At 43.0% G+C, this 15,942-nt stretch overlaps 1 protein-coding gene across 1 annotated transcript in view; it reads right to left on the reverse strand.

Moving 5' to 3' along the window:
- The window catches only part of LOC144107311 (calcium-activated chloride channel regulator 1-like), a 30,903-nt gene extending 20,784 nt beyond the window's left edge, over positions 1 to 10,119 (reverse strand). Inside the window, exons 1-5 of the mRNA XM_077640305.1 lie at positions 10,053 to 10,119; positions 6,979 to 7,148; positions 5,699 to 5,996; positions 2,831 to 2,937; positions 1,575 to 1,748 (exon numbers count right to left, since the gene is read on the reverse strand). Coding sequence (XP_077496431.1) covers positions 1,575 to 1,748; positions 2,831 to 2,937; positions 5,699 to 5,996; positions 6,979 to 7,134 — 735 coding nt within the window. The 5' untranslated portion in view covers positions 7,135 to 7,148; positions 10,053 to 10,119. The remainder of the gene's footprint in view (positions 1 to 1,574; positions 1,749 to 2,830; positions 2,938 to 5,698; positions 5,997 to 6,978; positions 7,149 to 10,052) is intronic.
- Positions 10,120 to 15,942: the final 5,823 nt, after the last annotated feature.

The following is a 15,942-nucleotide window of genomic DNA, read 5'->3' on the forward strand; positions in this document are numbered from 1 at the left end:
TGTAAGTAATGTTTTCTATTTTTATGCCACTGTACTTCAATGAATGCTTTAGTTATAGTTTGCTCCAGAGAGTCTTCGCGTGAACAACGTGTAAAAAAGAACAAGCATCAAAGAGAAGAAAATGAAAATATTCCAGCACTGACTAACGTACACAGGACTGAGGAAAGCAGCACGCTTGCAATCGCAGATATTTTTCGAACTTTTACCACGCACAAAACACGCAGGTAAAAGTGTTCAGTTTTGCGTTAATTACCCCTAAATAGATAAGACTTCTGTGGAGGCCATTGTAGCTGATGTTATAACATTACTTGCAGCGTAAACTGAGACACGTTATTCCGTTCAGAAGATTCGATGAATCTCACTACCAAGGAATACAATGCCTCCCCTCCAGCTTGTACAGCTGGAGACCTACATTGCATTTTTGCTCGCGCAGTTTGATATAGAGTTCTTGAATGTGTCATGCACAATCCTTTTTTTTTCTCTGCTGCCCTCATGAAAGAATGGTATATGGCCTTACCAATTAAATACAAATAATTTCTGGCAGATGTTAAAGCGCCATTATAAATATACACTTGGCCAACCCTACACCATATATTTATATGAAGAAAGCCATACCCCTTCATCCACTCAAGACCCCCGTTAGTCCTTTTTCACGAGTTGTAATGTGTCCAGCAACCACTACCACGAAATTGATGTTTAATTGTTCTTAAGATAGTACGACCTTCCATAAACGACTTTTTTTTCTCTGGACGCTTGCTTCGCAGAGATAGAAAACACAGCAAGAATAAGGGTACAGTAAAAGATAAGCAAGTTTCCTATTTCTGCAAGCTTCGCGTCGCGTCATGAAGGCGTAGGAAGACATCGCGCTAATGTCGGAGTGATACATCGCATTCCATTGTGTCATAGCACAGAATGAGGTTTGGTATTCAGGACTCGGGAGATACCTGTTTTTACGACTGATGAGAATAATCACAAAATGCAAGCTTGATAATGGGCTGCACTTTTTCTAATGGGAAATCGAGGAATGTAAAGTAAGCAGCATCCTCCATGCTGATGACAGGTATGCGAAAAGCTAAGCACGACACTGGCTTCAAACAAAAGGCTGGCCGAAGGCGGTCCTCGTCGTTAGCATATTGCTTTAAACGATAAAAACAAATCGACACTAAAAAGTTGCTGAAATTTACATCAATAGCTGCCTTCGAGACTTTTTTTCTTACATGCAAAAATACAGCATCTGATACTGTATATCTGCAGCAACAGAACGCACTGAAATTGTCTCTTCTTTTGAGGCATGCTTAAAAAATGTGAAGTACTGTCAGCAACCTTAAGCATTAGGCCATACCGTTACTATTCAGAGAAGGCTAGAGATCAACAAATGTGCACAACTGCTCATAAAGTAGGTAAATAAAAGTGCGGCATACATGAACACACACAAAATTTACCCTCGGCTACAATGTGCTTTTTCGGAAAGTTGTGTGCCACAGAAATGTGCAGAGAGGTGACGTCAGCTGTAGCAAAAGTGGCCTGCACTTAAACATGCATATAAGAATATTGTCAATGGCAGTGATACTTACGTTATTCTGGTATGGCATGAACATGATGGAAGACTCAATTACTTTCGTTTTTGGCACAAAAATTGTCACTGTACATTCCCCAGTGAATTGACAGTTTGCATCTATACTGCATTTTTCGCCGCTGGCCTTTGTTGCTTTGAAGCGAATTTCCCTGGAGCAAGAATTCAGCAAAACCTGAAAGGAAAACGAAAAGCATTTGGGGTCAGAAAGAGGAAGGAAAAAGTAACACGTAGATGGGACTCAACTTTATAAACTTCGGCATCAAACTATGCTATCATGCGCAGCAGTCAGATTGCACGCACTTCCATAATAGATATCGGAATATCCCAATGTGTAAGTGGTTTGAGCATTTAAGAATTATCGCGGGAAGCAGTGCTGAACCTTGAAGTGAGACGTTTCCTTAGCCCAAAGGGCTTGTCCATTATTACTGTTATGTGCAGCTCCGCAAACTCTATAGTGTGGGTGTTTTCAACGCCGTGAAGCACGGTCAATCGTGGTGTCACGGATCACTGAGTGGTTTTGAATTTGGTTGGTGCAAAAGACAGTAATGCGTGAACAAACGGCGATTCTCGGAAAATTCAGGATGCTCGATTTTTGAATGCTCTAACCAAAAAAAATTATTCCTCGTGATAACAGTGGTTGATTTCCTTAAAGCTCAGTTTGCTCCCGAATTTGGTTTCAAGTGAACTGAAGTTGCGGTTTGGGATTGTTTAGCTGGTTGCATGATCAGGGGATTCAGCACGAGAAGGGGTAGGCGAACAAAAATGCACACAAGACTGTCGCTTCAAGCCCGGGTGCTCAACTGGGCGTTCAAAACAAAACTTACAGTATTTAGCAACAAGCAATGATTACACTGCAACGAAGTCGTCCTTGTACGTAGATTCATCTTAAGTTTTCATTCTTTCTTTTAAAGGTATAGTTTCGTATTTAGATATATTTTTTAAAATTTTGCTTTAACATTATTTAGATGTAACATTTAAACCCTGGGAATTTTTTTCCGTTTTTTTTAATTAAACTTATTAATGCAGTCGGGCTATGAAATACCAAAAACGGATATTTAGATTTATAGAGGGTATAGACTATCCAGATTAATCCCGTAAAAATTCAGTGCCAAAGTATATGAAAAAGTATAAGATGATATAAGTCCCTTAACCTTACCAGATTTGCAATGATCACAGTGCTGAACATCGATAAATTTACGCTTAGGAAGCCTTGTAGCTGGCATTATCAGTAAGCTCTGTTTCTATTGATCCCACCTTGGTATCACGACAGTAAGTCAAAGGGAAATCCGGGTCGTCCTGGCTGCCGTATTCGTCGAACACGCCGTAGCGGTAGTGGGCCCATTCATGCACCAGCACATATGCTGCGAACAAGAAATGATGAAGGGTTTACTTCTAGGGGAGGGGGGGGATACAATAGCAGCACAGGTAATCGTCCCAATATTGTGAATGTATTCGAGAAGGCTGGCCCTACAAAAGGCCGGTGTGAAACCGTTCCTTTCCAATATTTGGCCAATTACCTGTGCTGCTATGAGAGTCGGCAGTGCGATTAACTTTTTTGTGGCCACATTTGTACTAAACTCAAGAAAGGTAATTTTATGTGGCCCTGGATAAGCGCTAAAAGAAATAAAGCGAATATTATATCAAGAAACATCACATATCAATGCGAAGAATAATACACACACATCCAGTCGCAAATAGTACTCACTACTCATACTCTAAACTTACTACTTCCATGGTTCTACAGAGTCCTGAGACAACTTGCACTGTACCATTCTGATTATTCAATCAATCGATCAATCAATCATTATTTCAACATCGTGATGTTGAAATGACATGGGCGTACTCTGCGACAACTTGCATCTGCGTAAAATAGAAACTTCACTGGCTGCGAAATAACCGGTTGACAGTTTTTTCAGCCCATTAAAACTACTAAATATTCCAACTGGTTTAATAAATATGGGAATCAGTTTCTGGCGGTAATAACCTAATTTCGCTCTTATTTTAGGTTACAGTGTTTACACTTGAGTTCCATTTATTTTAGGGCACATCGTCACGTGGCTTGCGCGGCAGCATGGGCATAGATGGCAGACAGAAGACTGGCGTCGAGCACCATTCCCTATTTCGCGATCTCGATCCCTCAAGAAGGAAATGCGACTCCGTGACTTCGATATTGGGAACTGCGCTACACGATCATAGGCTAAAGAATTAATTAATCACCACGTTCAGCCGGGCTCAGTTTGAGGTCAGACTCAAACATTCGGGAAAGAAACATTGATTAACGACAGCATTCTCGAATAATGAGGAAACAGCATCGTGTAATCTTGACTTCCAAGAGGGGTTTGGTGACTTCTTGAGTGGCAAAGTGATAAGGTAGTGAGCCGTTACCGGTAAAGCATGCACGTAAACATCACAGGTTAAAACGAGCAACTCTTTGAGGACATATTGATGCTCATTTTTGGACACCTACTACGCAAATCTTATTACTGTTTCGTTACTATGATCATCGGTACATCTTTTCTTGACAGTAAAAGAATGGCTGCTTAGTAGCTTATATTTACAGCTGAGTAATTTTTTTCATTATATCAGATTATTTACGGTTTTGATAAGTGCAACTGTCCTTGAAGAAAAACCATGTCGAGAATACAAATCTAGTTAAATAGCTTTTTATAGCGCTTAACTCAAAATAAAAAAAGGTCATATATGTTATTTCAACTGTTTTCTAATAATTGGTGAAATATAAAGGAAAAAAACTTTAGGGCTATTAAGATCAATGACCAAAACTATGAGCACTTCCGGTTTGCGCCTGAAACAACGTAGACTGAAATAACTGTTCAGTTGTCACCCCGCCCAACATTACTAACATTCGCAATGCCACATTTTTTTTCTTTTCATTTTCTCTCTGTATCCTGTTCTGTGACCTGTTCTGCAGTTCTTTGAGTAAATTATCCAAGAAAACAGCTCACACCAAGTACCCAATTTATGAGTTAGAGCATTGGGGATATCGCGAAGTCCTTTGGATATCGACATGATTCTAAAGAGAAGTAAAGACAGCAATACTGTCATTAGAGAATTGTAATTCTTAGAAATGCTATCAGAGGGAAGAATTTTTTGGTGTGGTACCAGGCTAAGCGGTTAAATTACATTTTGGATTTTTTTGGTGCAACAATTTAAACACTTCTTCATAACCTATTAGTGTACTCTCTTTTGGAATGCGAAAGTATTGCTTGAAGGGCCAACTCTGCTAGTATTCATGACCACGAAACTCGATCGTCACTTGGCTCTTTGCGAATCAAGTGCCATGGTGGTTTCAACACTGCACAAGACAGAGTGGCTACTGGTAGCCATAATGTAGAAATACGTTCCCCGAACCTTTTTATGGATGTGTTCTTTGTCATATTAGAAAAAGAACTAAAAGCGTACAGGAGTTAAAATTGTGCCCGATATGACGCGAAAAAAGTGTATCCAACCACGTGCCAGAACTCAGTAAACCATACAATATACTTTGGTTGCTTTACCTCAGAGCTTTCAAAAAACACCCGCACTCATTAAAACTCTCAAGTTTTGATATTAACACGGCTTTATACAGCTTTAATTTCGTTTGTGCTAAGGCTTCTAGGAAACTAGCCTTGTTCATACGGTAATTGGCTTAGAAAGCCGTTTTACTAATGGGCGCAAAAGCTGCCGTATCACTGAATAAATTTGGGGAAGGCTTCGCCACTGACTTCGCCAGAAAATCAACATCACAATTTTTTATCAATAAGTATTCTTTTGAATGTGCAAAGTAATCTTTTGAATGTGCAAAAGGAGGTTTTCTAAGACAAGGGAAAGCCCTTTCCTTTATTTAAGAGTTTAAGAGGGGAGGGGGAGGCGGGGGATGACGGGGCGCCTGGGGTTCACAATCCTAATAGTCAAGTGCTACTGAAAACCCTGTCACTTTGGTGAAACTTTCCCTGGGATGAAATTGTTTATATTTCTATTAACGGTTGCAGAGCCGCTTCCGGTTCGTTCCGGCATTCGCTAGAAACATTCGCGGAACTCTACTACTCCTACTGAAGGGCCTAATATACCTCTGCGAAGTTTTTAAAGAGAGCGTTTTCACTTAATTTTCTAACGCGAGCATACCTGGATTTATGTACTTTGCCGTTGTCGATGCGCGGAGTTCGGCAAGGAAGGAGGGAGGGATTTGTATGAAGTCTCCCTGCTGACCGCAGGGCCTCGACTGTCTCGTGAAGGGCCGGTCTTCTTCAGCTGATTGGGGAAGTCGGACGCGGACATCACTTCTGTCAAAGGAGCTCGAAGACAATGACCTTGCACTGCTCCTCTTAGGCCACGTGTTGGGCAAGTGGATGGTCACGTGCTTGATGTACACCCGCCCGTTAGTAGCCCGGTGCAGGAACTCGGAAGAAGACTGCAGGAGCTCCTACATGTTTAAACACATCCATCTCATTTCAATGCGAAAGCATTGCATGGCTATGTTTGCGGTTTTGTGTCATCACGAGCTTCTCCGCACGATTACGTCCGAACGAATGGGTTTATGCGAAAAGGAATGGTACCATCGGACAGAGCATCTAAAAATCTCGTGCGGAAAATCGGACGGTTGAGGTGAGTTAATTAGTTGATTAATTAAGGCTTAAAATGTCTAAAAAGTGGGCGGGGCCGGAACAAAAGTGGCGCCAAACTTGAACACACCGGAAGTGGGGAAGCCAAGCGTGGCGCCAAATTTGAAAAACCGAAAGTGTGGTCGGCGCCAAGCGTGGCGCCAAGTTTGAAAACTCAAAATGGGCAATTGATGAAAGAGAGGTGAAGAGGCGCTGGCAGGCGTGCATGCTTTCACATTCCCCCAAAGCGGGTTACCGCAGCCATCTCGAACGTTTGTTCATATAGTTCATTCCTTCCGTCGCATTTTAACTGAATATATTAAGTTCGGGAGAGAAATGTTTTGTGGTTATAGCTCAGTGGTTATGTTGTTCCCCTGCTGACACGAAAGACGCGGATTCGAAAGGAGGCGAAATTTTAGAGGCACGTGTACAGTGCGGTGTCAGTTCGTTCTGGTGGTCGAAATTTCCGATGCCCTTCACTAAGGCGTCCCTCATAGCCTGAGTCCCTTTGGGGCGTTAAACCCCTATAAACCATAAAAGTTTCGTTACGCAAACATGAGCTCGTGTTTGTGCCATCCACTTAAGTTTTAAGACGTATGATAATATGAAAAACAACTATGGTGTCATTTATTTTGGACATGACTTCTAATACATAATCCTTGATTGTGCTCCGTATTTTTCTATTCACTGCATCCCTATTGGTTCCCTTATGGCTAGAAGGCTAGAGAAAGCTGCTCAGTGTTCCACCGCAATAAGGGCTAAGAAAGCACAGCAGTAAAATGAATCTGATATTGTATCAATTACCTTGAGGTTCGTGACGATGGACTCATTGTAAGGGACATCCTTGTGGATTGCAATCAGAAGCTCCTTGTAGCCGCCGTCTCCCGTATCTATCTCCAGAGACGCTGCGTTCATCACCAGGCAGAAGACCGCAGTTGCTATGGGCAATCGCCCGGCCATCTTCACTTTTTTCACTGCGAGAAATTATAGTATTTTCTATTGATTTACCGCCACAGAACATTCAGAACAGAAGCCTCGTTCAGAGCACTATGAAGCGCATTATATCTTCGCCCTATGCTAGCAGGGCAAAGTACTGGAGACGCTTTGGGTTATTGTGTTTCCACTTCGAAAAGCAGCACAGCATGACCGGCGGCAGCAGTGGTTAGTTGTAGAGATTCACTTTGACCACCCATTAATATTGTAACCTTGAACAATACATTGATGCTGGTATATCTGTGACCGCGACTACGGCACTGTCCAAGATGAAGAGAAAATAGTGCAGCTTGTGTGGCCGAAAGTTCTCGGGTGGAGTGTTTTTATTCTCAGGTGAAAATTATCTCTGCAAGCCTGAAGCGGACCTGACGAAAAGATATATGCTCAATCTAAACTTGAATTACGTAAATTCTTTTTATGACCTCCAGGCGCTCACTTTTCTTTTCATATTGCATGCGAACAAGCAGTTATTAGTGCATAAATTTTAGAATGATGAAGGGTGGACAGTGACCCTAAATGAAAGAAAATCGTTCAAAATATTCAAGCAGAACTCCTGATTAGCCACAAAACAGGGGTAATGATACTCCTTGCAAAATACCTGTGCGGACGCAAGCGATTCTGATGGGTTAACACCGAGCAGAATTTTGCAATGTTTGTGTATTTGTGCAAAGTACAATAAATAAATAAATAAATATCCGTGACTGAGATTCGAACACGCGTCGGCGCGAACAGATCAGCTTCGCTGGACACTGCGCGAGAGCACTATGCTGTATCGCCACAGTTTTCTTTTCTTTATTGCATGGAAACAGTGCCGGAAAGAAAAATCTAACCATGCTTACGCCACAAAACACCAGGCCACATTACCCCTGCACGACCGCACCTTCCAAAACATCAAAAGTCTGCGAGGCCCACACAAGCGTCTAGATTGGGGAGCTAGCTAGGCGGCTCTTCCAGGCCAGCACATACTTCCCGCACCAAAGTGCATTGCTCACGAAACAACGGTTTCGACGACCATGGTGATTCGGCGTGGTGGTGCATCATGCGGCTCTTCCAGGGACTAAATAGTCCCAGCAATATAAATAGATCATATAGCACAACACAGCTATTCTCCACAGGCAAAAAAAAGGATACTGTAATGTCCGAATACGCCTCGTGTTAAACTTCAACACACCCTCGCGCTGCAAATTGCTCATCGTATTCTTCATCAACTAATAATGCTTCCAAACTAATATTCTCGCTTTAAAATATGCGGGAGTAGTGACAGAGAGATGTGCGCTACATGCGTTGGCGTAGAAAGCGCTGTGGCAGAAACAGGGTACAATGGGCGTTGGCGTTGGCAACGCTGCTGAGAAGCGCCGCACTGGAGGATAAGCTGCCAGCGTACATTGGGTAAATTGGTATTGACGATGAAAAAATTGAGGATGCGCTTAACTGGCTCCCTGTGTCAGTGGGTACTTCAATCGCATTTTCAGGTACGTGGCAGTGATGCCCACCAGCAAGAAATTGTGCTTTCGCCCAACATTTTGTGCTTATCAATTCTAAATTGCCAGCTTTCTTGTACATGTGCAAAAAGGCATGTTTATTCTGCCTGATAACATTAAGAAACGAGCCTTAAATCTCTTAGGGAGGATTGTTTGCTTGAGTGCATGCGAGATTCAGCAAGCAAATGTTTTAGGAAGTAGACGATGTTGGTTATATGTTGCACATTGGTGCTGATCTAATGGTGGACATTCTATTTCACTGTAATTGCCTAGAGCCTCGAAAACACGAGGCACCCATAGCAACCCAGAAAACGTCGACATTATAATGAGCTAAGGGTAAGGCCATTGCAAGTAGCTACAGTTCCACAAGATAATGGGAAAAACATATAATTCATAAATCATGGGGCTAGTTGCGGCAAGCAGGCAAGAATTGAATACTCGCGGGTATGCTTATCGTGTAGTTGTCCACTGTCACTCCCCGTATTTAAAAATTATTGTGCTAAATCTCCCTGGCCCTGCCTCACTGACGCCGACCGTTTCATTAGCGTGATGTACTTCTATGAGAAAGTAAGCGTGCTAATAATAAGGCTCTGTCCGACAAACATTATTTTCTTGGCCACAAAGGATTCTCGAAAAGGTATGAAAACACTACTTACACTACTCAATGCCTTTGCAGTGTACGTTCATTATATTTCTTTTTCACTTATTGTCAGTATGTTTGAAAAAGTAGCATTATTTTCCACATTTTGTTCCTCTTTGTGTAATGCTATCGACAATAGCCCTTATTTATGTACTATTTTTTGTTACATCATATATTTGTTGTAATTGTGTTGTGCCATTTGTTGTTTTTTTAACACATTGACCTATTGATTTTTCTCATTAATAATAGACCACTTCTTGGCTAACTCAAATGTGCCCTCCTGCCACAATTCCAATTGTGGTTAGCGGTATTTATAAATAAATGCACACGTGAAGTTGTGTCGCTCCAGCCCTAGACAAATAAATGTATTCTTAAACGAAATATACTGCAGGAAAACGAAATGCTGTGCATTGTTCTCTCTAGCTTTGAACGTTTACTGAATCATATGCCACAGGCGGGGCTCGTGAGTCCGAGGTTGTTCTTCTCGAGAAATCCGCGTCGCCAGCAGACAGAGGCAACCCGCGTCACTAGGCAAGACTCTGGCGAAATCGATGAAGGTGGTCTTAGTGTTAGCGCACCAAATAAAGGATATGTTTAAAACGCAATGAATGGCAGGTTGTTTGTGCATTTCTGTACTACAGCGCATTCCACGCTGTAATGCAAGCCAACAAGGAGGGCTGTGCAAAAGAAAGGCCAAAAACTGTCTTATCGGCTTAAAATGCAGTTATCTCAATCCGAAGGGGGACAGATTGTATTCTACTTACCTCTGCAGAATAGAATTCACAGCAACCAGATTGCTTGCAGCAGGGCCGGCAGAGTATTAGGCCCAAGCGCAGACTAAACGGTGTCCCTTACAGCCGGGGCTATATAATCGGTGGAGTATTCTTGATAACATTGTGTTCAAACACGTTCTTCTTGATAAGCCTCAACCCAGTGCGACAATCGATTGCATTGCAAGCGACCGTTGAAACCCAATGAAAGATTTATCCAATATGCACATGCATGCACAATTTCATATTTGTTCTGAAACACGCGAGAACAAGCCATGAGAAAGCGAAATTGGCAAGAGCTCCGAGCAAGTGGCGATATCACGTTCGTCGGTAGCATCAGGAAGTCTGCAATTAGTTTTGCAAATACGGCTCTCTGTAGTAGTGCGCTTTGGCTTTCCGATTAAGATAATCACTGCAATCATTGCCTGTTTATTAATCCCTAAGAGCCCAGTTCCCTCTGTTGGAGATATTTTCGCGGGGTACACCAGCGACCACATTCGCATACTCAAACTGCGCTTAAACCGCCGCGGTGGCTCAGTGGTTATGCTTCTGGGCTACTGGCCTGAAAGACGCGGGTTCGATCCCGACCGTGACTGTCCCATTTCGATGGAAGCGAAATGCGCAAGACTCGTGTACTGTGTGATGTCAGAGCACAGTTAAAGAACCCACGGCGGTTGAAATTATCCAAAGCCTCAACTACGGCGTCCATTATAGCTAAATTTTAAACTGAGAGATGGCAACGGGCACACATAGTTCATGATAAAGAAACAATCGTTAATTTTCGGTGCAAAGCGCTAAGAAACTGAAGGCTGATAACATATCATCTAAAATTAGGACGAAATTAGAGCAAATATCTGAAAACATTGTCTCATCAGCGGCTTTTAGGCTTTCTCTACAGGTTTAGCTTGGGTACTAAGTATTCTCGAATGATATTATGAACCACATTCGCACACCTAAAGGCTTCTGGAGTAAAGAGCAACTGCAAGACGAGGGATAATAACAAGCACCACCGTTCAATGTATGCCCATAGGCTTCGGCAGGATATAGCCCTGAAAGTGGACGCTCATAACGTACTGATTACATTCAGACGAAACAGTATCGAATATCTGAACAACTTTGCCATAATCGCTATTATCGCTCCTCTCTTTCCAGTATACAGGATGTTTCACCTAAGGTTTTACACAATTTTAAAATATAGGCTTTTTGAGTTAGAACTGCACTTTTTCGGCATAACGTTGTCAACGGTGTAGTACATCTTAATAGAGGCAAGATGTGCTAACTAGCAAGCTGCTTAACTAATATTTTATAGCTAACTTTCTAACTATTACTATTACGCTCTTTAATCATCGAGACGTGCGTAGCCCACCGTAAGTAATAACCATATCAGTTTTTAGAGTAAGAAAATGCGGTTACCCTCGGCGCTGGGGCACAACAGTGTTTGGCTGTTTTGACGAGTTACGTGTACTGGAGAGGTTTGTTTGCCTGTATGTATTTTGGCGCGATGTAACCAAATCACCCTGGGCCACTGCGGCCAGGGCAGCCATATTTTAGAAATTCTAAAAATATATGTAGATATTGCGTACGGTGGGCTACGCCCCTATCAATAATTAAGGAGCTTAACAGCAATAGTTAAAAAGTTAACTTCAATATTAGTTAACCAGCCTGCTAGTTAGAACATCTTAGTTGTGTTCTGAACTTCTGATGCAGTACGCCCACCGCTGACAACGCTATGCTGATTAAAACGCTCTTTTTTTAAGCGAAATTTATTGCCCAAGGCACTAATGATGATTGAAGGTGTGATGAATGATGTAGTAGAGAGTAAATGAATGGAAAAAGGTTAGCGATTTCTAAAAAGTGTATTATAAGAACTGTGTAAAGTCTGATATGAAACACACAGCAATTTTGATAAGTAGGCTTCAGGAATGAAATTGTGAGCTCACTGCAGACTGTGAAGAGTGTCGGTTCGTTGAAAATTTGTGCCTTCTCCATGCTGTGGTGATTGAAAATACTGACAGGCCTGTTTTTATGGTATCTGCAACATGCAGCCAAGGCTTTCACCTGTCAGGTCTTCGCTCAGTTTTCTGTAGTGGCCAACACAATGGGATAAAAAGGCGTGTCGTCAGAGCGATACTGCGTGTGTGAGCAGTTAGGAAGCTGCCGCGAAAAGATCATTACTGAGGAAATGAAATGGCGGGGTAACTGGCTCACGTATCTCGGTGGACACCCGAACCGCGTCATAAGGGAGGAAGGTGGGACTGAAAGACTAAAGGAAGAAAGAGGTGACGTAGTGGAGGTCTCCGGAATAATTTCGACCACCTGGAGATCTTAACGTGCGTAGGGATCGCGCAGCACACGGGCGCACTTGCGTTTCGCCACCATCGAAACGCGGCCGCCACGGCCCGGTCATTTTGCGCACACATAGAAGGATCATTCATTTTTAAGTAATTTTCAATTGCAATTAGTTTTAAATTTGTAATTTTAGTTTTACGTTTCTTCTGTGTGCGCGCAAAATGTACTGTGCGCTCCAATGCTTTTATAAATGTACAGGTTTCTGCGCATGCTGAAACTATTTTGTGCCGGAACTTCCGAGTTCAGAAAGTGTTGCATGATTGCGTGCAAGCTTCTGATAAAGACGCCTGTGCCACGATAAGCGCTAAAGATAAGCGCCCAACCGCTGACCGTGTTGCACAATGGTGCACTGACGACCGACTCACGGCTGATTGCTTTCGTTTGCCGTATTTTTGCCGAACAGATACTCTTATCCACAAGTATCCTTTTTAAACGGAAATCTAGCGCTTAAGACGTAGATATAGGAAACGAACCAGACCGAATGAGCGCTCGTCCTGTATGATCCTTTTTCTATGTCCTCACCTTGGGCGCTAGACTTAGCTTTAAAATGGATCACAACGCCCAGATTTTTGCTGTGACTGCGAGTAACCTTCATAGGAGCAGTTCATTTTGTTATTTGTAAGCACACTTTGCAGTCGCGCTATGTTTCTGTGTGTCTTTCAATGCTTTCGTACAGCGCTGCGATGCTGAACAAGACGTTCAATTATGGAGAGGTACAGATCTCGCATCCAAGATCAAGACTGAAGCTTCAGGCTGCAGACACTTGTAACGGGTAACATATTGTACTAAATCGTAGAGAAGCTTTACCATATGTTGTCAATTTCTGCAGTTAATCTTCTTTTATCAATGAACGTTTCGGGAGCAGTAACAAAATAAAGTTGGAGGCGTTGGAGAACCAGGTTGCTATCCGCGAGCAACCTCTCGCGACCGATCATTCATTTAACTGCCACGTACCACGACGGACAGTATTATGTATAGAAGGTGCTTCACCTAAGACTTTACACTATCTTGAAAAACAGGTTCGTTGAGTTAGCAGGGCGCTTTTTTCGGCATAGCCTTGTCAGCGGTGCAGTAAATCACAATTCAGCTCAAGTGCACACTGTTCTTCAAGTGCACGGACAAAGAAACCTGAGCTCGCTGCCTAACGGGGCCCGTAATCAGGCTGATGATGGTGATTCGCTGTAAGCGATAGGTTAGGTGTGGTCAAAAATAAAAACGACAGTTACGTGATAAACTTAATGTTGAATTCCAATGGCAGAACGAGAGCGATCCGCCGGATCACAAACGGAGCGCGTAGTTCAGGCGGAGATCACTCCCTCCCATTTTGCCAATGGAATGCATGCGCTCCCGCGCGTGCACTTCAGCGCAAGAATAGCTCCAAGTTCAGGCAACATGGCGGCGCCCATCGAAGCGTGGCCTCTCGCTTCACCAGCGATTCGTCCTTGTCGCCACTCTATCTCTCACGTTCACGGCAAACAAAAGGCGTACGAAGCTTTCGCTTTGTGTGATGATGCCCGCACCACAAAATTCTAGGGATGAAACGCGCCAAATTTTCAGATTGCTTCCTTATTTACAGAGCTGCTAGGCTTAGAGAGTGCACGTCGTATGACGTCAGAGGGCGCGGGAGGTTCAAACAAGTCAGCGATTTTGGTCTAAAAAGCGGTCACAAAGAATTGACCGCGATGGAATTGACATCCTGTTAAGAATTTTTTTTTGTTTTAACTTGTGCGGACGCAAAAAAAACGAAAAATAATTACATTTGGGAGAATTTAATTTCAAAAAAAGTCAAAAATACTGCTTGTACGTTGCCCGGATCACCGTGTAGCGACGACAGGAAGGATGCAACCGGTCAAGACCGGAAGCAGGCGCGGGAAAGTAAAACGTCTCGCGGGGTTCCGGTCAAATCTGCCGATTTCGGCGGAGCAAATATCGCTGCTGCACGGAGCCATCCGGGATCGTCGTCTGATCCCGATCTGCCATTGGAACAGACAACCCGCACTCCCATTTTGCCATTGGAATACGATTGCTCCCAACAGAGCAGAAAAACATGATCTGGATCTGCCATTGGAATTCAACATCAGATAAAACTAGTCCCACAGAACTGTTTTTGATTTTAAAACAAAGTTTTGCACTGAATTAGACGCCAGAGATGCCAGCATCTCGCGGGGCCGTCCTATGCCATTCATATAGTTTTAATAATAATATTAATAATATTAATAATAATAATAATAATAATTGGTTGTTTGGGGAAAGAAATGGCGCAGTATCTGCCCCCATATAGCGTTGGACACCTGAACCGCGCCGTAAGGGAAGTTGGAGTGAAAGGTGGGAGTGAAAGAAGAAAGGTAGAAAGAGGTGTCGTAGTGGAGGGCTCCGGAATAATTTCATAAAGAAATGTTTTCCTAGCAAATCTAATCCCTCCTGTTTTTCTGGTTTCACAGTCTTGTGACCGAATGTTGCCAATTTCAGCTTTCTTCTGGGAGGATGAAAATCACGCTGTACTGGTGCTACTGCTAAGAATGAAATAACTTCTCTGAGCTAAACGTACACTAACGGCCCCGAGTAATTCCGCCCTCATTTGTTCTTACGCTTGCATCGCAATATAACTAAAAAGGTTAAGAAATGGTTTCTCAGGAAAGGAATAGACGCAGTAACTATCTCACATACCTCGGTGGGCACCCGTACTGCGCCACAAGGGACGGTATAAAGGAAGGATTGAAAGAAGAAAGGAAGAAAGAGGTGCCGTAGTGGAGGGCTCCGAAATAATTTCGACCACGTGGGGATCTTTACCATGCACTTATATCGAACAGCACGCAGGTCCCCTTTGCCTTTCGCCTCCATCTTGATGGAGGCTAAACGCAAAAGTCATCCGTGTGCTTCGTTTTCTTTTTCGTTCTACCACCAACAATGATGCTATTTTTTTACATTCGGTTGAATGTCTACCAAAAGGAATGGAAGAAATATTCATTCCACTCCACCGGCTACAAATAGATTACCTTAACGCTTGAACGACAAAATTCGCCTACTGATACGGAGTTCCCGGGTTCGAACCCGACCGCGGCGGCTGCGTTTTTATGGAGGAAAAACGCTAAGGCGCCCGTGTGCTGTGCGATGTCAGTGCACGTTAAAGATCCCCAGGTGGTCGAAATTATTCCGGAGCCCTCCACTACGGCACCTCTCTCTTCCTTTCTTCTTTCACTCCCTCCCTTATCCCTTCCCTTACGGCGCGGTTCAGGTGTCCAACGATATATGAGACAGATACTGCGCCATTTCCTTTCCCCCCAAAAAAACAATTAAAAATAAAGGAATGGAATAATTTCAAATTAAATTAAATTCACGGGTCTGTTACGGTCTGCAACGTAATTGTTTATCTAGATCTTACGCTTGGGAAGGAAGCAGTTTGGATTCAGGTCACATATTTCTATGCAGGTGAAATGCAAAACCTCGCTCGTCCTGCACGATGACATCGCATGTTTAGGAATCTCATCAAACCCTATTTAATCCCGATACATCCACTAAGGCATCCCTCATAGCC

Source organism: Amblyomma americanum, chromosome 10 (genome assembly GCF_052857255.1).
Source record: "Amblyomma americanum isolate KBUSLIRL-KWMA chromosome 10, ASM5285725v1, whole genome shotgun sequence".
Classification (NCBI taxonomy): domain Eukaryota; kingdom Metazoa; phylum Arthropoda; class Arachnida; order Ixodida; family Ixodidae; genus Amblyomma; species Amblyomma americanum.